Raw genomic sequence first — 22808 nt, 5'->3', positions numbered from 1 at the left:
CAACTTTGATTTTCAAAATGGGTAAGGGTAAGTCTTAACTGGCTTGCTCACCTTTCGTTTTTACTAATGTGACATATAAAGATTTTTAAGAGAGGATTATAGAGGGAAATACAGCTATACAGTGGCAACTCCCAGTGGGAAGCATCACTTTTCTTGATTGTTTACAAAAGCTCTGAAGTCACCAGAAAGCAATTGCATTGTTGGCTTTATTTTGATTAAATATATTTATTGCTGACATTGCAAGCCACTGCACAACATACAGGCAGAAGAGGAAAACCCTAACTGGAACTCTCTTGGCAGTATGCTTTATTGTAGGTCAAGACCGTAGTCTCTCACAGGCAAATGACAAACTTTCTGTGGCTGGCTAAATCCTCCCCCACACCACCAACCCTGTCTTTATGTAATAAGACTAAAACCAAATACAAACATTCTGTATCTCCTACCTATTGTAAAGTCTTCTGTCCACATAAGTTTTCCAGCTGGCCCTGTCTTGTGCTTTGAATGAGTCAAGTCCTTGCTTGTATGTGGATGTGAGTTATCAGGTATTTGGAGGAGTTCATGTCCTCCAAATTTCATTTATTGGTTGTGTGCTGACTGTCATGGCTACAGGACTAGCTGTATCTTTGTCCTCTCTCTGGTCCCTCAGAATGTGCCCCCCCCAAGTGTTAGGCCTCACCTTCTCCTGGCTGGAATCTCATGATCTTCCTGTGCTTACACTGTCCTGTTGCCTAAAACCCAGTCTATCACCTGAGCTTTTCCAGCAGGACCAACTGAGTTCAGCACTGAAATCTTCCCTTTGAGAGTTTGTGACCTGTGGATAACACAGGTGACCAGACAGCTGTCTCAAAACAAAGAATTGTTAATCTTAGTAGCAGGAATAAAGCATAACATAAGAGAAAAAGGAATTTAACACACTAAAGGTCTATATGCATGACTATCTTACCTATATTCCGAGGCAGACCTATCTTACCACAGATCCCCAACCTCTAGTGTCTGGTTGTCAGTCTAATCTCTGCCTCAGTCTCCCTCCCTGTCCTTCAGGGACTCCATTTTTAAAACCAGTCGAAGGTCTTTATTCTGTCTTGTCTTTTCAGTTCGGTTAAACCACTTCCAAGAGCTCAGCAAGGCATCAGAGGTGCATTTCAAAGTAGATGGCTGTGCATTGTCTCTTATCCCTTGAATTGTTTGAGAGGAGATGAGACTATCAGGATCCAACCTCCCCCACCCCTCCCACAACCACCACCCTGCCTTCCTGGAAGCATATCCTGACAAACTTGCTGGTGAATTAACTCAGTTTATACCTACAACACAATACCCAGTAGTCACAAGTTATTATAGATGAACCCCATGTCCTTCACATTGACTGTACCAAGTTGGGACAAGATGAGGGGAATAGAACCCCTCATATCCCTGCAGGGGCACAAAATAGTGGTTCTCCAAGCACTTGGCCACCAACGGTACCAAGGCCATCATACCCTGAAGAGCTCTCGCAGGCTTGAGGAGCCCCTCATTAATTGGAAGGGCTACCCTCCCAGGAACAGAGGGCTGGAGAACATCCATGAATTTATGGGTATTCTCCTGGAGAAACTCCACTTGAATACCAAGGGACAAGACAACCCAGCATAAAAGGTCCTGGTATGCCTTGAAGGATGAACCAGGCAGCATCACATCATCTGGGGACAAGGACGAAGCTGTTGGCTGAGCCAGAGATGGGTCCTGCTTCTGAGGTAGCGACTCTAAACAGGGAAACACCAGAGGCTTCACAGGAAGGGGAACGCTGGGTATCTGGACTTGCAGCCGATCTGCAGCCACCAATGCTGCATGAGCAGAAGACCTCCGTTTTGACTTGGACAATGAGTGAGACCTCTGGAAATGAGAAGCTTTCCTATTGAGCCCAAGGGGGCCATTGGCATGGGTAAACACATTTGTGGCCAGTAGGTGCCGGACAAGGAGCCTCCATCCCAGCCTACGGGTGCATGCCAACCCTCGTAGCCATACTGGTCAACTGGTGGCCTTCAGACCTCCTCTTGCAAAGTGGGGTGTGAGGATAAGGAGCCCAACTCTGAAACAGACAAGTCCCAGGACCTCGGGGACATGAGGGGAGAAACTCTACTGGGAGCCATCCAATGATCCAACTCATCTGTGGCCCAGAACAAGGTCAGAACCAGTGCTCCCAATGTCGTTGGCACCACCTGTGCCAAAAATGTCATTGCCACAGGCCAGGTTGGTTCTGGTACAAACAGTGGTATTGGAGCACCTGAGTGTATCGAAGTTGAGGGTGGTGACAATCTCTACAGCACCATCTGTGGCATCGATTGCATTGGTGCTGAGGAAGGGCCTGGAACCAAAGAACCTTGTACCATCTCTGGGGCCAAGCCAATACCAACCAGTAGGAGAGGTGCTTTATGGTACATTGCTGAAGGACCAAAGAGTTCAGTGGCACGCTCCAACTGGAGGCGCCATCGTGGACACCAGCCTCATGAAGTCCTGGACCAGTGGCAAAGCCAGGACCAAAAAGCACAGTAGGTCTTCCACAGCCAGGTAAGTTGATGTCACAGACATTGTTGGTAAGGGCATCATTCCCCTCAGTACAGGACTCAACATACGCTGGAATTGGAATTGACAATATGGAGTGTCTGTCCTCCCTACCCTGTACTGAAGGAGGGTCAGAAGTACCCATGCCATCCTGCACACTAGAGACAGTCCCATGCCAGGTCACGCTCTTCTTAGGAGAGACAGAAGAGCTGCCCCAGGACCTGGAGCACTCATGATTTGTCTTCTTTGGCACTGAGAACAGGAGGACTCCCATGCCTCTTTGGAGAGGCGCCTGCCCCACAGTGGGAGGCAGCAGCACTTTGGGAGCCAGAGGGCGATCCGTGGCCTTCGGAAACCCTGTTCAAGCAAGGGCTGCTGAAAGCAAGGGCTCCCGTGCCACCTGCGTCCTCTCCTTGAACGGTCTTCAGATCAAACAGTGCTCTTTACGATGGGCCGCACCAAGGCAGAGCAAGCACCTCATGTCGGGATCACTGTTGAGAATTACCCCTCCTCACGAATCCCAGGGAGAGCACTACCACTACCGGTATAGTATATGCCCACAACTTTTGCACTAACACTAACTAAACTAACTAGTAACTGTGTACAATGAATTAATCTAAGAGGATAAATTGTGAGGTTGTGAAAACAACCACCCTGCAGAGCTCTGACACCAGCCGAGAGGCGGAGAGAAGGAACTGAGGGGGGTCAGCGCGGCACTGCCTCATATAGCCGGGGAGGGGCTACAGACATGAGGCACGACCACCACCCTTCTATGAGTACTACCAGGCAAAAGTCTCTGGCTTCAGCGCACACACACCCCTACTTGGAATACACTTCCACTAGTTCTGTTTCTATTCCACTAATAGCTGCTGTTTAACATCTTCCTGAGGTACTAAAGTTAGACATTGTTAAATCATCAGGTCCAGCTAACCTGCATCCAAGTGTGTCAAAAGTGATGGCTGTGGAGCTCTCCGCACTGTTAATGTGGAGTTTTCACTAAGTATTGGAGCACTGGGAAAACTTAAGAATGAAGGAAAGCTAAAGTTGTGCCAGTTTTTAAAAGGGTAAACCAGATGACCCAGCTAATTATAGGCCTGGCAGCCTGACATTGATCTCAGGCAAGAAAGTGAAGCAGATGGAACCAGACTCAATTAACAAAGAACTAAAATAGGGTAATGTAATTTAATGCAAATCAATGGAAAATATAGCTGTGACGGGTTGAACCTCTTGGGAAGCCATCTGACATGCTGAGATACCACTGAGTCTACCTGTTCTGACAGCTTGGGCGCCCTTTAACCTGTCTTGCTAAGCCAGGCTCTTAAAACCTCCTCTAACACACACACACACACACACACAGAATCAGCTGCAGATCAGCTCTGGGAAGACTCAGCTTAAGGGACTTGCTCCAGCACTCAGATGTCCACCTCCTTTGGAGTGCAGACCCAAAGATATATTATGAAATCTGCCCCTTCAGTGTGGAGAGAGGAGTGCACACTTCTTACCCCCCAAGTTAGAAATTACAGAAACTGGGTTTGATAACAAACAAAATAAATGTTATTAACTATAAAAGGCAAATTTTAAGTGGTAAAAGGGATAACAGAACAAAGCAGATTACTACGCAAATGAAATCAAACATACAAACTAAGCTAGTTTCACTAAAGAAATTGGTTACAAATAGTATTTCTCACCCTAGATGTTGTTGCAGGCAGGTTGCAAAGTTTCTGTGGTTCAGAGTTCTAGTTATATTCCTTTTCAGACTAGACCCCAGTCTCAGTCTGGACTCCCCCCTTGCCTTTCTTTTTGCAGTCTTTCTTCTTGGGTAGATAGGCCATGGAGAGGAGGAGTCCTGTTTGCCTTCCTCCTCACCCTTAAATAGGATTTACATAACGTGGGAATCCTTTGTTTCCCAAACTTGACACCTCTTCCCTTCCAGTGAAAAGTTACAAGTCGTCCCAGGTAATGTTTAGTATCAGGTTACAAGACCTGACTCTGTAGGATCATAGAGTCCATGAGTCAGTGGCAGTATGGAGATTCCACAAGAAGGCCAAGCTTTTCACAGTCCATTGTCCTCGCTGACGGGCCATCCGCCCTGTCTGGCTTTTCCATTGTTGTACCTGTAGTGTTACCAGTGGGCGTCACCCAAAGTAGCATAGTTGAAATACAGATACATAGTCAGGTTTCAGAGTAGCAGCCGTGTTAGTCTGTATTCGCAAAAAGAACAGGAGTACTAGTGGCACCTTAGAGACTAACAAATGTATTTGAGCATAAGCTTTCGTGAGCTACAGCTCACTTCATCGGATGCAAGTGAGCTGTAGCTCACAAAAGCTTATGCTCAAATACATTTGTTAGTCTCTAAGGTGCCACAAGTACTCCTTTCTTTTTGTGAGATACATAGTCAATATTCCTTACTTCAGATACAGAAATGATACAGGCATACAAATTGGATAAACACATTCAGTAAATCATAACATTTCCAATGATATCTCACACAAGCCATCTTGCATAAAGTATATCTCAGTTATGTCATTCATATCATAAGCATATTTTCATAAAGAATATGGAATGACATGTCATAATAACCTGTCAAACTAAATTGAAGTCTAAAATCTTTTTTTATGAGATTACAAGTTTGGTTACTAAAAATAATAGTTTTGATGTAATATACTTAGACTTCTGTAAGACATTTGACTTGATGCTGCATGACATTTTGATTAAAAAACTAGAACAAGATAAAATTAACATGGCACACATTAAGTAGATTAAAAACTGGTTAACTGATAGGTCTCCAATTGTAACTGTAAATGGGCAATTGTCATCGAATGGGCATGTTTCCAGATGGATCCCCAGGTGTTGGCCCTATGCTATTTAACGTTTTTATCAGTGACCTGGAAGAAAACATAAAATCATCACTGATAAAGTTTGGAGATAACACAAAATTTGGAGGAGTGATAAATAGTGAAGAGGACAGGTCACTAATTCAGAGTGCTCTGGATCACTTGGTAAACTGGACACAAGCAAATGACTATATGTTTTAATATGGCTAAATGTAAATGTATACCTTTACGAACATAGACCATACTTACAGGATAGGGGGCTCTATCATGGGAAGCAGTGACTTCGAAAAAGGTTAGGGAATTGTGTGGATAATCATCCGAAAATGAGCGCCCATGTGACTGTGGCCAAAAATGCTAATGTGATCCCAGGATGCATAAACAAGGAAATCTCAACTAGGAATAGTTATTTTACCTCAATATTTGGCACAGGAGTAACCTCTGCTGGAATACTGTGTCCAGTTCTGGTGCCCACAGTTCAAGAAGAATGTTGATAAATTGGAGAGGGTTCAGAGAAGAAGAATTAGAGGATTAGCAAACATACCTTTTAGTGATGGAGTCAAAAAGGTTAATCAAGTTTAACAAAGCGAAGATTAATTAGTATAAGTATCTACATGGGGAACAAATATTTAATAATGGGCTCCTCAATCTAGCAGAGAAAGGTATAACACAATCCAGTGGCTGGAAATTGAAGCTACGCAAATTTGTATTGGAAATAAGGGGTACATTTTTGACTGCTAGAGTATTAGCCAATGGCACAATTTACCAAGGGTGGTGGTCGATTCTCCATCATTTTTACATAACTTCAGGTTATAAGTCCTATTGACTTCAAACTGCAAACTCTGATGGATACTGTCCCAGTTCCCAAGGTAACTGCATCTCTGGCATCTTCGTGACCTTCTTGAGCACACTCTGCTTAGTTGTCTAGCATCTAGCAGTTACCCTTCTTGGGGCAGAGTCCCACAACTCTCTCTGTCTAGATCTTGGCCTCAGACACCTCCAATCTACTGTAATTATCTCAGCAAGTCTGACTTTAGTTCAGCTCAGAGGCAATGTCAGGATTAACCAGTGACCAACCAACTTTCGTAATGTAAAGTGCTATTTATTCAGAGCAAAATCATCACAGAGAAAACATAATAAAAATAAAAAGCTTTTCTGCATCTTTAGCTTAGTAGTCAATCACCCATCTCCTGTCAAACTTCTTATTAGAAAAAAAAATATGTAAAATTTGAAATGCTATCATTTAGGAAACTAATTAAAGAAACAAGTACAAAACATCCATTTTAGCAATTTGACTATAAAAGAAGAAGAAAGTAAAGAACTAACAACATGTAAATAAAATACCTTAGTTTAAATGTTTAAAAAATCAATTTAACTTAGAGAAAATCATTATTTAAATAAAAAACATTAATGTAAACAATTATTTTTATGTAAAGCTATACATGAAAGTGATGAAATGCAGTGATGAGACATTGTACATTAATTCCATACAGCAACTGTCATAAGCCCCATTAGATGAAGCAAAATATGAATACCAGCTGCTTAGAACACAGTGAATGAATGCCACTGAATCTACAAGAGACCAAAAGTGAATTTCTGAATTTCAGCATGGAGACAAAATTCAGAATCAACTTGGTATGAAACCCATTCTTAATCCGATTGTGAAACAGCCTTCCTCAAGTTAATTTTCAAGGTTGTCGTGTTTTTTCCTGAGGAACACAAAAGTTCATTCAAAAGTCACTGGGCCAGAAATATCTCAGATTTGTTCCTTAGGTGGACATCCAAGATAATCTTTGCTGAGAACAGGGAAGAGACCACCATTTCTGTGTTAAATTACAAAAGGTGCAGATTAACAAATTGTAGTTTAATGGGATTCTACCATACCTTTTAAAATTTCTGAACATTTGATGTACTTTACTCAGCCTAGACCTACAATAGGTTTAGAGAATAATTCCTTTTTCATTCTTTTAAAAGTTGTAAGTCTAAAACCTTTTCCAGTCCACAAAAAGAACAAATGCAGCACACTGGTAAACTAGAGATCATATAATCTACTCATATTACCTCAAAGTGCTTCCTGTCTATTGAAATGACAATGAGCTCTCTACACGAAAAAGTGTTTAATTATGTCCTACTCTGTGAGATTCAGAATCTGAATGCTGTTTATATTCTTTTACTCATATATTTTAATGTGACATATGGAGAGCCTTGAAAGTCATGTGAACGTAATAAGAGTAATAAAAAGAAACTATTAAAAGGTATTCCCTAAAAGTTAGAATAGAACATGTCAAAAATTAAATTATTTCTGAAAAATGTAAGGACATGCATATTGGAAGGAATCATTTGAAGTACTCCTACACTGTAGTAGGTTGTAAACTAATTGTAACCACTCAGAAAGTGACCTATGTGTCACAGAGGGCAGTTCACTGAAAAACTTTTCTATGCACAGGAGCAAACAAAAAGATGTTTTTGTGCCTTAAGAAAGGGATATAGATTAATACTGGAAATAGTATATTGCTACAGAAATCAACAGGATACTCTCACCTTGAATATAATGTTTATAATATAATCACTTCGTCTTCAGAGGCATAGTGTAGAAATTGAAAAGGTCTTGAGAAGAGCAAGGAAAATGATTAGAGGCACAGACAGACTTTCATATGCGGGAAGATTTAAAAGATAAGAAAGAACTGATCAGAAAGGAGATGAATAAGAGGGGACTTGACAGAGACTTATAAAATAAATGACTGTTATAGTGAATGTGAATCAGGTGCTTCTGCTACTCTCTCTCTTAAAACCAAAATGGTGGGAGGTTCCAGTGAAATTGAGAGAGAGCCAATTTAAAACTGTTAAAAGGAAACACATTTGTACCACTCATAATTAACCTGCAGAATTCTGCAAAAAACAACATCAGTGAGGTGGAGAGCTTAGTAACGAAAAAATAGATATTTTCATGAATACAGTCATCTGCAATTACATTAGTTGGGACAAAAGTTGATAAAGGATAGCAACCTTTATGCCTGAGCGTATAAGTCTGTCACTAACTACTTATCTTATGAAAAAAACCCACCTTCCTTATAGGCACTTTATGGTGGTTTTACACTGTCCTATAAAACATCTGCTATGAATTAGTGTCAAATGCAAGATATTGGACTAGTGGACAGTTGATCTGTTCCAGTTTCAACAAAACATAATGGTTCAAATATAAAAATATTTGCAGTCTAGTTTCCATTCCCTCCCGACTAAGGCACCTAATCCTGCAAACACCTTACTCTTACAAGTAATCCCATTAAAATCGGGGATTCTGTGTGTGAATATGAATTACTTATGAGAGGCTGTTTTGCGGTTTCAAGTCCAAAAATTCAAATTACAACCACTCCTAGTAGGTGCACATGTTTAACACTAATGAAAGATTTGAAATGGGTGAACTGAAAGTTAAATGTGATTTTAGATAAATTAGCTGGAATTAGTTTGAATTCTTTGTAACAAAGAATATGAGCTTATCCTACAAAAGATAAGGAGTCTATTGACCAGAATGTTCCTAAACCACACATCCATTTGCACTTTTCCCACCAAACAAGAGTCATGTTAAAAAAGACCCTTTTCTGTTCTGAACAGTGTAATGTTTTGTGGGAAACTGGAAAAGAGAAACAAATAGAGCGGAGAGGATGGAAGTAGAAGGCTCCTGGAAAGAGACAGAGAGAGACTCCTAGAAGCAGGAGAAACAGAGAGACAAACTGAAGGGAAATAGAATGTGAGGTTGAAAATAACAGGAGTAAGTCTGGCAACTCTACTAGCCAGAGTGTAACTACAAAGATTATTCAGGGAGAAAGCTAGGCTGGAACTTAAAAGTACTTCTCAGACTTTGTTCACCAGAGCTTGAGAGCTGATAACTTAGTACTGTAGTGAGAGGCAGAATTACCCCTAGGTCACAGAAAGGCCCTCTGCGCCTTAAAAACCACTGTAGCCTGCAGGAGAAAAGGTTAACACTTTTAAGTGTTAATATATTGCTTAAGTAATATATTAAGAAATTTTTGCCTAGCTTGAGCCAGTTATTTTCGTAAGTGACAATAAATGCTGTTAACTGAATGTAATGTGCATAAGCTGAATTTTGGTTGATTTTGTAGTGTAGTATATAAGCTACAAAGTTACACTGTGTTTATGATTTCTTCCTTTTAATAGGTGGCAATAATAGCAGAATTTAGTTTAGTACATGGGTGGAGTCCTGCATCCTCTGTCCTGAGCTATATCAAATATGAATTAGTTTGGGCTTTTTCTGTAGAAAAAGTCAGCTTTCTGATAAAACTTTTCAGAAGTTTAAGACTTTGTTTACCTTGTGTTCTCAGTGACTAGTACAACTATTTGTGAGTAAATTCTACAGTATCAGTCTCTAAACTCAAATTTCCAACTACCAGCTGTTCTACAATTTAGAAAGGACCACTACTCTTCCATAAAATGGTGCTCAAAAGCCAGATTTTTAGGCTAAGACATAATTTAACTAATCAAGAAAGATCATGTCATCCATTTTTAAATAGTCTTTTCAGTCTTTATAAATACAATTATACAATTAAAAGGGGTACAGGTGGCAGATTTCCCTAGATCTAGCCCAGGTATGAACATAGTTCATATTACACACAAAAACTATGTTAAAATAATTGCATGCAGTGGTGTTGTAGACACGTTGATCCCAGAATATTAGAGAGAGAGAGAGGTGGGTAAGGTTATATCTTTTATTGGACCAACTTCTGTTGGTGAGAAAGACAAGCTTTTGGGATTACACAGAGCTCTTCTTCAGGTCTGAGGAAAAGCTAGAATGTTAAAATAATATAATGTAGGTTTGCAAAATCAAGAACACAAAATTAGGAAATGCCAGATTTACAATTGCCCATGCAACCTTAATTCTGCCCCGGGTATATCCATCATGTGCACTGAATGGGGTCATTTGGAAAAAACAGTGATGTGATCATATAATTAAATATTGTATCATAATGCATACACACCAGGAGGCTGAATTAAGGTTCACATTCCTAACTTTTGAGTGCTTGACTTTGCAACCTAAACAAAATTCTTGTAACATAGTGTAACATTCTGCACACCTTTTTTCTTCCTTAAAGAAAAAAGTCGGGGAGGGGTTTTTATTAAATGGGCCATTGTGACTATGTTCTAAGTCTGGTGATTTACAGAATGGAGGCATCCTGGCCCAACTCTGTTGCAGCCTCCCACACAAACACTACAGCCCGCTGGTCCTGTCGCTCCATGATGTCCTGCCAATATGTTCCTGAGGAATGCAGGTGAGAGAAGAGAAATTATTATTTTTAACAGTTGGTCTCAGCAAAATCTGAACAGAATTTCATAGGACATAGCCAGAGCGATTCCCCCTACAAAATATCAAAGGCCTGCTGCAACTAAGAGAGATGTGAGAGCTTCTCAAAGAAAAGGTCCCAAGCATTCTTATAATGGAAAGTATTATGCAACCTAAAATAGGGGTGTTGTGGGCAAGTATAGTCTGTCACACCACCTCCCCGGGGCAGTAGCGTTATGGCCCTGTGGCCAAGTCCAAGAGGCCGCTCCTCCTCTCAGGGTGGGATACCATAATGGTTAGAGTCGGGGAGCTGTCCTTAGGTTCAGGACTGTCTGGCCACGCCACCAGAGTAAATGGGACCACCCTTCAGAAGAGGGCGGTACAACCTAATGGCCAGAGTTAATGGGGCTATCCTTCTGTGCAGCGCGGCGTGGCCTAGTGGCCAGAGTCAAAGGGGCTGCCCCTCTGTGCGGGGCAGCGGGGCCTGGAGGTCAGAGTCTGTAGGATGGTCCCTCTGTGCGGGGTGGTGTGGCCTAGTGGGACCACCCCTCTTTGCAGGTCAGCATGGCCTAGCGGTTAGGCAGGGGGTTGGCCACCACCCAAGGGTAGGTTGGTGTCTGGGGTAGAGGGACCCAGGCGCTCCCTATTCCACCAGCCCAGGGCCCTAACAGTAGTGAGTGTATCCACCATGAATCAGCAGGGATCCCTCCAAAACACAGGGACTCTGTTCCTGGTTCCACAACCGGATCAATGTCTGGTTCCCCTGAACTACTTCTTACCCTGTCTTCCTGTTCCAAAGTCCACAGGTCCTCTGATCCTCCAGGGTAGTCAACAGGCGAAGTTCCCAACGACTCCTTCCCCTTGTGGGCAGCCAGGTATTCGCTTGGGGCTCCGATAGCTCCTGGGCAGGAGCTTGCAACACACGCTCTCTCCCTTCCCCGGTCAAGGAAAACTGAGCTTAGCTGCTCCATTTTATAGTGTGGTTCCAGTTGGAGTATGCCCAGCAGGAGTGAGGGGGCATGACTTCTTCAGCACTCAATATAGGGTTAACCCCTTCCTGCCCAGTGGGGGGCAGGTATACCCCATCACAAGGGGTCAATATTAACTCCCCCTATAATACTCTCATTTCTGTTGGGCCAGATTGCGATACATGCACTTGTATTGAATAATTCCTTATTCCTCTAGCAGTATTACTGAGTCCAATGGCACTGTTGAGAAGAAAGGTACCTGCTGAACTTCAATTTTGGGCACCCAGGGCATGATTCTAAACCAATGAACACAACTGAAAGACTCCCATTGACTTCAATGGGTTTTTGGATCAGTCCCCCATAGAATGTAATAGATTTCTCTGCAAATATAGTAAAGTACCTTACTTGCCATTGAGCCTGATAATTTTATTCTCTGAATGTATAATGTGGAATTCAACATTACTTACCTATTTGTTATTATATTTATCTCCTTTGTAAAGCACTTTAAGATCCATGAATGAAAAGCACTATATAAGAGGAAGGTGCTGGTATTAATAAATAATAATAATAATATTGAATGGCAATAGCAAAGTAATCAGCACCTTACTTGCATATATAGTGAGGATCAGCCTCTTTCCCCCCCCCCTTCCAGGTGACACCAACATTGCTTTATGGATTGGTCAGTGGGGTACTCTGAGTAGACTGGCTGTCACTCTGGCCAAGACTCGACAACAGAAAACCTTCAGAATATGGAAAGTACTGGAATAGGACCCTAAATCTAGGCTTCTCTAATGATAAGTTGATGGCTGAACTACAGTGTCCCAAATGCTATCCTGATATGTGCACATGTGGATGTCAGGCAAAAAGAAATCAAGGGGAGGGACAGGCAAATATCCAGTAATGGACCAATATGTTTGACAAATGTAATGTATGATATTCCTAGATATGGAGAAAGCCTATGTATGGAGGGGGGGAAAAGAACCAGTCTCACCATAGACACAGATATACATTTTATTTTATTTCAAAAAATAGCAAATGTATTAAGAACACGAACCAGAAAGTTATTAAAAGCTTCATAGCAAAATATTTAGCCAACTCTGTTACAATATATAGGTTCTATATAGGTTGAGGTTCTAACAAGTAACACTATGCCTCAATTCACTGAGCAAGTAATGCTCTTGACACACAAACATTGCATTGTTGAAATATGGAGCTGGAAATTAAAAAAAGAAATATTTCTGTCTTTCATCTTTCATGATCAACTGAAGTACAACAACTTTCTAACTTTTGATTCTTTTTTGGGGAAAGCCTTTAAAAAAAACACAATTCCTGAGTATTTGGATGAAGTGAAAATATCAAACATCTGTTAAAGATGACCAGTTAAGGCCCCAATACTGCTTGGTGAATGGTAGAAGGAGTTCTCAAGTGTGGTTGTCATGGCAGGATCAAGGCCTAAATGGCTTAATGGAAAAATGAAAACTTTCTAGTAGAAAGAAAAGGAGTACTTGTGGCACCTTAGAGACTAACAGATTTATTTGAGCATGAGCTTTCGTGGGCTACAGCCCACTTCATTGGATGCACGTAGAGTCATTCGTATTAACTTTCTTAGCCTACAACTGCAACTGTGAAGCGTGCTTTGCTGAGAGAACGCTTTTTGTCTTAAACGTCAATCGTTTGCAAAAGCCTTCTATGCAATTTATCACAGCTAAACCTCCCCTGAGCCATCAAGCTATAATTATGCAAAATATACAAGTTTAAATTTAGCCAATTGGGCTTTCACATTAACCTTAGTGTAAATATTGAATTGTATAGTTTGTTGTTTCAATTTTTTCAAACATAGCAATCCTGTTATTTAAGTTTTGGCTACTGTAAACACTATATATAATATGTTTAATTATTCTCTTTAGATTTGTCACAATATCATACTGTACATCATAATTCTAAAATCCTGTTATTCATCATGTTCAGATCTTTTTAATTAATTTTGTACATTTTATTTGTAAAGCTGTTGCCAATTAATGCACTTTGGATAACTAATCCCAGAAAAATTTGCAAATTTCCAAGCCATGGTTATTCTACATATGGTTTTCTTGAATTGCAGTACTAAATTATAGTGGATATAGAAAGTTATCACAAAGCATAGTTAACTAGAATTCACAACACTGGTATTCAACTTGACCATTTACAGTGAGTTCACAAAAATGGTTTTAATCTGCCCAGTTTTCTTCTACCCTCCCACCCCAACATGTAAACACAATGACATTCTAGGATTGCAGTTACCAAAATGTATCATCTGTAAAAGACAATGTGTGTCTGGATTTGGCAATTCCAGTAGATACTGCTACTCACTTTCCATCCTAGACTGGAAGCATCATTGTTAGAATGTTGCAATCACTAAAAGAACTGACTAGAAGCTTATGGGAGCTCCAATTCTGATGCAGGTTTTTTGACTTAGTGATGAAAAGTCATGTGCTTATATAGAAACAAAAGAGCAACAGATTGGAGAATATGGGATCTGTGGCACGAACATATATTTGAGTGGTGATAATATACAGTATTACAGTTGTATGTTACTAACACATGAAAAACTCTTGGCATTACAGAGATGATGATCTCTGTTCAGACAAGCCAATCTGAATGTGCCATAAGCATTCGGTAAAAACAGGCTTGTGCCAGTTTCACTGAAAAAGAAACTTGTCAAAATATTTTTAAAAATACTGTAGGACGTCTTGTAAATTGTAATTTAAATATTAAAATCTTGTTTCAGAAGTTCCCCGCTTTAGGTTGTTACTCAAAAACTCTTCATGTTCAAAACTCAAATTATTATGCGATCTTGAAATCATAAGCAGCTTTTCCTTATTAGTAAAGTCCTTTTTAACTGTGGCTTGTGGTACAAGTAACCTATCCATTGGGTCCTCTTTGTTTTCTAGTTTCATGTATCCTTTACTGTTGCTTCGATCCAATCTGGGCCAGCTGGGGTGTTTTCTTTGTTCAGCTTGGACAGTGAGTGTTGACGGACCCCTCTCTAAATCCAAGGATTTTGAATGTGCAGACAGAAGATGCAAAGACGTGTTGGACCCAAATTGTTTTCTGGCAGCACCAGGTGATAAAAGTTTTCCAGTGCTTGGTCCAAGAGTTATAGAAGATCTGAACTGACTGGATGGAGGTTCTACAAATGAATTATTTCGGGGTAGCATTGCACTGGCAGGTTTGTAGTGTTCATTGGTATCAGTTAATGAAATGGCTAGAGAGTCCATTGACAAATTTCTAGACCGGCTTCTAGTGATCTCAGAATCCTCAGTGATATTGTCTATACTAGGTTCATCAATAACACAATTATTTAGTTTAATTACGGGCAGTGTGAAAGCACTAATGGAGGATGATACAATTGACTTTGTTTCACACTTTATAGAGCTACTATTTTTGTCATTCGTTGCCTTGCTAGTGTGAGGGTAGAGTCCAAAGACAGAGCCAGAATGCTCAGCCAGCAAAGGTGGTAGAAGGTTAGAAGTCTTCTTGTCTTCATTTATGGCAACCTCATCTTCTTCAGCCGAACTGTCCATTCGAAAGTTACTCCTGAAGCCAGAGAAAGGTGCAATTGTGTTTGCAGCCAACCGTGACGCACATGAGTTCCCACTATGCTTGAATTCACTTTCCCCCAATAAAGCAGTGTAAGCGCCATTCAACTGCTTTTGTTCCTTGATTCTCAGACTGTGCATGTCTATTACAGTGGAATATATGTCTCTCATATGTATGATTTTTGTTTCCTTGTCACGATTTTCATGTAGGATGGCATTTGCACAAATAAAAATAAAAATTCCAATGCCCATAGTAAAGGGGCCCAACATTTTCATCTTATCTGAGTGTAAATGTTGTTCAAAGAAACGAAATATAACTCCACCTTGGTTTGTTATGACCTGGGTTTCATTTAAGGCTAGACTAGCTTCAGGACCTAAAAATTGTTCCTTTTGTGGCCAGTATCCAAGGATAGCCATTGCAATTCCCATGAATGAGATAAGCACTCCCAAAACAAGAAAGAATCCTGATGGGGAGTAAAGTCGGATTTTGCCCCTAACAATTACTACATCAGCCCTGGGCCGCCGTCTGACTGGCTTTTTCTCTTCAGAAGTTGGTGATGTGGCAAGATTTAGGTGATGCTGAGATCTGGCAGAGTCTTGCCTCTTTAAGGCTGCCAGCCCTGTTATTACTCCCCCAGTTGCTATCATAGTTCTATATTCTGCCCTAGAAAAGAAAACAGAAATACTAATATAAGTAATTTCAATATAATAGACATATGTTTGTTAATCAGACATTTACTTTTTATTAAAATAAATATTACTTTAAAAAGCCATTACATTTTAACAGCTCTTCATAAATGGCAACTTTCAGATGTACATGGCATTTGAGAAAACAAACTGGTTTTTGAGCACAGTAAAGCTAAGTAATATGTCTGGCCTAATTGATAGAGATATAGTGGAAAACTAATAAGATGGCACACGGTGAGTTGTCAGGAGTATATAAAATGAAATTACTGAAAATGCTTAACATATGGCATCGTTCAGAACTGGTCTCTAACAAAGCAATCAACATTATCTCATATGGATGTTAGACAATCTTGAAGTTTTAGCTAAAAAAGCTTTTAAAAGCTGTGAAACAATTACCGTTAGTGTGAATATTAATTGTACTGAATATCATCTTTAGGACAATGACTATCATAGATTTTATAGTGTATTTTTAAAAATACATCCCATTATTATTACTACTACAATTATTAAGTTTATTAATACTAAACTTTTAATTCCTAATAACAGGATCATTCTTGCCTTTACCTAATAATGCTTCCCTTTTCCACATGGCAATCCTAAGTTTTTTCTTTGTTTTTCATGGAGCACAAGGCCCCATGGGTTTTTGTTTACATCCTTCTTTCTGAACCAGCATCATCTAGTTGTCTGAAGTAAGTTTTTCCCCTTGGGTTCACCTGTCTGCCTGGGTGTCTATAAATGATGTGGGAAACTTCAACAAATACTGTTTTAAAAAACTATCATGAGGAATGTGCACAGCTGTAGAAATAGTTCTTGTCAGATCATTACATTTGAGAGTGGCCAAGTACCCATCCAACAAAATACAGGGAAATAAAACTTTATTTTGTACAGAATCTTTCAGAATGCTTTCCAGGGTTAAATAATACACCAAAGAATGTTAACAAATAAGAGAGAGGGCATGAGTAATTGAAAGATACGAGCCAGGGAGTACAGAAATGGTGCTCAGGTGAAATGGAGACCCAATTAGGCTGAGGTACACAGGAAGATAGTTTTAAATGGCTGTAGAGGAGAAGACTCTTGCTCCAAGAGTGATGAGATTTTGTGAATAGACAAAGAGAAAGCTGAGTGACAGAGGGGAATAAAGGAAAACAAAATCTGTGATTTATAGAACCATAGACCCATGGAGTTAGAAGGGACCACAAGGATCATCTGCTCCAACCCCCCACCACCAAGACGCAGGATTTGTTTGTGTTTAACCATCCAATACAGAAGGCTATCCAGCCTCCTTTTGAAAATCTCTAGTGAAGGAGTTTCCATGACCCCCCCTAAGCAGTCTGTTCCATTGTCCTTCTGTTCTTAGTTAGGAAGTTTTTCCTGAGATTTAATCTAAATTATGGTTGTTTTTAAATATAAGAGGGCAGGTTCTGCCCTTGGACTCATGCACACAACACCCTTTGGCTTGCTTAACGTGTCATATGTGCACTTCTGAGGACACAATTGGTCCAACATGGTAACAGTCAACATTACCATGACATGAATGGTGAGCGGGTAGGACTGTTTGAGAATGGGGCAAGGTGAGAGCACTTCTCCAGAAGAAATGTGTCCAGTGTTCATTATTAATTGTTCAGACATTGCTTAGTGAGTGGAGAGACAGAGACATCCTAAGCAGCCTAACTGCTTCATTGTTATTAAGGAATAGATAGCTTCCATGAAAAGTCTCAGAGTTTTGCCTGAGTAAAGACTGCCAGCTTGGGTACACAGAGTACTTTATGAATTTTGGAGAGCAAAAATCACAATTATTCAAAAAACTTTTGACATCTGAAACTTCAGTAGGAATTAGGTACCTAAGTCTCTTAGACTTCTTTGAAAATTCCTGGCCCTGTAATTAAACTGGAGCTGCATTTCAATGCTATTTTGGTAACTTCAGTGTGTTACTGCCATGTGGTCTCTTGCTTCAGAAAAGATACATTCTAAAAATATGTCACTTTAAAAACTCCAGAATGGAGACTAAAAATAACTCAGTGTTTAAGGTTCAGATTTTTTTTTTTTTTTTTAAGATAAACGAAAACAAAATTTGCCCATACACATATGTGCTTACGAGGTTTGTGCCAAAACACAATCAAACATCAAGATGACTCTTCTCAATTTTTGTAAAATATTGTTTTGGATTCCAGACAAAAATAAACAGGGCCTGGTCTGTGGAAAATGTTTTCTTTTGTTAGGGTTCAATTTAAACGTAATTAGTTTTTCTATAAAGTAAATGAAGAGAGAAGCATGCCATAACAGTACTAATACAGTATTAACAGATTTGCTAACATACTGGGGTTAGTTCTATTATCCTTCTCCAGGTCCCAGACATTTAGGATGGGATTTTTTTAAAATACATAAACTCAGGAGCACAAGTTCCCCATTTCCTTTAGGGGCACAGTCATTTAGGTGCTTCTGAAAATCCCACACTTAAATGTCCCAAGTTTTATAGAAAATGCTTCCCATTTGCAGACTTCACAAAGGTTGCAGAAGAAGAGCGTCTATTATTCATTATTAATTGTTCAGCAATAGCTTAGCTGATGGAGAGAAAGAGAGACATTCTAAATACCTGATTCCTTATATTCTTTAAGGACAGATTACTCCCTCTCCCTCTGGGAAAACATGTAGTAGGAGGGGGCTGCAGGACTGGAAAAGTCTTTTTGCCTGAGTAACAGTTGAAAACAAAGACAACATTCCCTTATCTTTCCTATATCCTGACCTCACCCTCATTGTAGAATTACTTCTAAATTCATGGCCAGAAAAATCTCTCTCTCCCTCCCTCCTCTGCCACCAGGTTTATAAAGCAAATAAGGTACAGGGCAGGCAAAGATTTAAGCTTCACCTTGGTGCTAACAGAAATGGCTAGATTCTGATCTCACTTATCTGGAGTAACTGCACAGAAATCAATGTAATCACTATGGACTTAGATTGGCAGGAGATCAAAACCTGGGTTTATAAGAAAGGATAGCAATTAAACCTTACATAGCAATGCTCCAATACATTGCTTGTTTATGGCACAATGTTTTCTCTACTTATTAGGATGGAATACATTTCATTAGGAAGCTTTTTACAAACTATATTATATTCATGTTAAAGAGGAACTACAGATACACTCGAAAAGAAAAGGAGTACTTGTGGCACCTTAGAGACTAACCAATTTATTTGAGCATGAGCTTTCGTGAGCTACAGCTCACTTCATCGGATACACTGGAGTTCTCTCTATATTCAGTTTGACTGAAAAGACAAATCTCTGAATATACACATCTGAACAAGCAAATCTTAAGATTTTGACTCAGAGCTGAAGTGGAGTATGTTAAAAGTTTCAATTCAATCTTGTATTTTGGTGGCATTCTGAGTGACATTACAGCCCTGCTAATAAAATGGATCAGACAGTGATGCAATGGATAAGAAGGAGAAAGAGAGGGGAAGATTTTTATTAATAATTATTAATCATTTGTATTACCACAGCACCTAGGAGCCCCAGGCCTAGCCCAGGGACCCATTGTGCTAGGTGCTATACAAACACAGAGCAAAAAGATGGCCCCTGTCTCAAGGAGCTTACAATCAAAGTATCAGACAAGAGACTGCAGGTGGATTAAGACAGAGAGGAGCACAAGAAAACAATGAGACAATATTGTTTAGCATGATAGGCAGTGGTTGCAGCTCTCTTTTCGCCTAATTCATTTTATAAAACATAACATCTTCAGCCTGCTGATGCAAAAGCATCACAGTCACCATATAGCTTTTAAAGAACAAAGATTTTTTTTTAAACTTCTGACCTTCCAACTTGCAGTTGTACTAGTTTTCATGCAACAAAAATGTCAGCTCCAAAGACAGTTTAGTGATTTAGCCAGGAAGGAGAGAATGCCCCAGATTCCCTCCCTATTAAGGCCACTTCGCAGTGTGCTACTGCTGCAGGAAGGAACTCAAATGTGAAACTGCAGAACTACTAACTTTAGTCTGTAACCCTATCATTTAAATCAGCTTCTGTACCAGATGACTGGAGGATAGCTAATGTGACGCCAATTTTTAAAAAGGGCTCCAGAGGTGATCCCGGCAATTACAGGCCTGTAAGCCTGACTTCAGTACCGGGCAAACTGGTTGAAACTATAAGAAAGAAAAATATTGTCAGACACATAGATGAACACAATTTGTCGAGGAAGAGTCAACATGGTTTTAGTAAAGGGAAATCATGCCTCACCAATCTACTAGAATTCTTTGAGGGGATCAATAAGCATGTGCAGGGCCAGCTCTAGGTTTTTTGCCAACCCAAGCAAAAAAAATTTTGGCTGCCCTCCCCCCCTTTTTTTTTTGGCTTTTACATGTTTGCACTTTGCAATGTTTGGGGTTTTTTGTCTTAGCAAGACATCGCATAGTCTTAGCATAGCAAGACGTGGGGCCGTGGGCAGGGCTGCTACAGCCATTTCAGACTGGGATTGGCACTGGGGGAGTGGAGGTGATTGTGCCCTGGCTGGAGGGACCGGGCAGCCCACACACCCTCACCCCCTCAATGCCCGCTGCTTGCTCCTGCCGGCACGGGGCTGCGATGCCCAGCTCCAAGTCCTCAGTCGTGCTCGTGGGGAAGGAGACAGGACGGGCTCTAGGCACCAGCAAAGCAAGCATGTGCTTGGGATGGCCGGAATGCTGCCCCTAGAAATGTGCCGCCCTAAGCACGTGCTTACTTTGCTGGTGCTTAGAGCCGGACCTGAGCATGTGGACCAAGGGGATCCAGTGGGTATAGTGTACTTAGATTTTCAGAAAGCCTTTGACGAGGTCCCTCACCAAAGGCTCTTATGCAAAGTAAGCTGCCATGGGATAAGAGGGAAGGTGCTCTCATGGATTAGTAACTGGTTAAAAGATAGGAAACAAAAGGTAGGTATAAATGGTCAGTTTTCAGAATGGAGAGAGGTAAATAGTGGTGTCCCCCAGGGGTCTGTTCTGAGACCAGTCCTATTCAACATATTCATAAATGATCTGGAAAAAGGGGTAAACAGTGAGGTGGCAAAATTTGCAGATGATACAAAATTACTAAAGATATTTAAGACCCAGGCAGACTGAAGAGCTACAAATGGATGTCTCAAAACTGGGTGACTGGGCAACAACATGGCAGATGAAATTTAATGTTGATAAATACAAAATAATGCACATTGGAAAGCATACTCCCAATTATACATATAAAATGATGGGGTCTAAATTAGCTGTTACTACTCAAGAAAGAGATCTTGGAGTCATTGTGGATAGTTCTCTGTAAACATCCACTCAATGTGCAGCCACAGTCAAAAAAGCGAACAGAATGCTGTGAATCATTAAGAAAGGGATAGATAATAGGACAGAAAATATCATGTTGCCTCTATATAAATCCACAGTACACCCACATCTTGAATACTGTGTACAGATGTGGTGGCCCCATCCCCAAAAATATATATCAGAATTAGAAAAGGTTCAGAAAAGGACAACAAAAATGATTAGGGGTATGGAACGGCTTCCGTACGAGGAGAGATTAATAAGACTGGGACTTTTCATCTTGGAAAAGAGATGGCTAAGGGGAGATATGATTAAGGGCTATAAAATCATGACTGGTGTAGAGAAAGTAGATAAGGAAGTGTCGTTTACTACTTCTCATAACACAAGAACTAGAGGTCACTAAATGAAATTAGTAGGCAGCAGGTTTAAAATGACGTATTTCTTCACACAACACATAGTCAACCTGTGGAACTCCTTGCCAGAGGATGTTGTGAAGGCCAAGACCATAACAGGGTTCAAAAAAGAACTAGATAAATTCACGGAGGCTAGGTCCATCAATGGCTATTAGCCAGAGTGGGCAGGAATGGTGTCCCTAGCCTCTGTTTGCCAGAGTCTGGGAATGAGCGACAGGGGATGAATCACTTGATGATTATCTGTTCTGTTCATTCCCTCTGGGGCACCTGGCACTGGCCACTGTTGGAAGACAGGATACTGGGCTAGACTGACCTTTTGTCTAACCCAGTAGGGCCATTCTTATGTATTCCTAAAAATTAGCTTAGTCAGCCTCAGGGGGATCACTCCAATTTGGTAGGAATTTACAAGAGCACAGTGCTGGTGTATTAGCTCCTGCACCATACTCTGTCTGCTGACAGCGAAGGGAGCATGGCCAGAGTCTGTATCAGCCCCTCAGAGCCTGTAACAACGTATGCTGGGACCTTTAAGGTAGGCTTATGGCTCAGCACAATTCTGTTTCGCTGGCAAGGCTTTATGGAGATGTTGCCCAAAAAGGTCTAATGGGAGTTATGGTGCATTTCACAGACAGGAATAAAGGAAGACCTGGTGAGTAGCAGCTGCTGATGGGTCTCTCCAGTGAGGAGATGACTGGAGCCTGGGTGGGCCTGAAGAGAGCAGCCTGAGATGGACAGTGGAAAGAAGCATGAGAAGGGCTGAGCATGAGACCTAGAGGCATGCAGGGCAGTAAGGACCCTAGGGAGAATAAGTTGTCCATTTGGGGAAAGACTGCTGGCAAGACCTAGACCCAGAGCAGTGAGCTCTGCACCGAAAGATGAAGGATTGAACATGTCTAGATAATACTTAGCCCTGCCAAGAGTGCATGGTACTGAACTAGATGACCTCTCGAGGTCCCTTCCAGTTCTACGATTTTATGAGCTAGGAAGCAGGTAAAGGAAATAGCTCGGGGTAAAAGCAGTAGTATGGGTTTGGACCCTGGATTTGTACCTGCTTCTTGTTTAGCATTTCCAGGCTGGGGTTTCCAGAGAGGCTGGGAGGAATTCTCCCCTTTCACTTCCCTGCATCGAGTATAGGGGCAAAGTTGCTCAAACACAGGGCTGTGGCTCAGAAAGGAACCAGAGAGAAAAAGAACAGCTTGGAGAAGCCAGTTTGTTGTGGACTGCCATTGGATGTT

General features: G+C 40.8%; 2 protein-coding genes across 3 annotated transcripts in view; one reads left to right on the top strand and one right to left on the bottom strand.

The window, feature by feature from the left end:
- Positions 1-22808, top strand: part of SAMD3 (sterile alpha motif domain containing 3) — a 309380-nt gene that overhangs the window by 6541 nt on the left and 280031 nt on the right. The gene's annotated exons all lie outside the window — the stretch shown is intronic.
- The window catches only part of TMEM200A (transmembrane protein 200A), an 86706-nt gene continuing 76607 nt past the window's right edge, over positions 12710-22808 (bottom strand). For both annotated transcript variants that reach the window (XM_074948414.1, XM_074948415.1), the window contains one exon: positions 12710-15872. In XM_074948414.1, coding sequence (XP_074804515.1) covers positions 14381-15872 — 1492 coding nt within the window. In that variant the 3' untranslated portion in view covers positions 12710-14380. The remainder of the gene's footprint in view (positions 15873-22808) is intronic.

Source organism: Natator depressus, chromosome 3 (genome assembly GCF_965152275.1).
Source record: "Natator depressus isolate rNatDep1 chromosome 3, rNatDep2.hap1, whole genome shotgun sequence".
In the NCBI taxonomy this organism is placed as follows: domain Eukaryota; kingdom Metazoa; phylum Chordata; order Testudines; family Cheloniidae; genus Natator; species Natator depressus.
The sequence above is the reverse complement of the archived record's forward strand: the minus strand, read 5'-3'. Positions and strand labels throughout refer to the sequence as shown.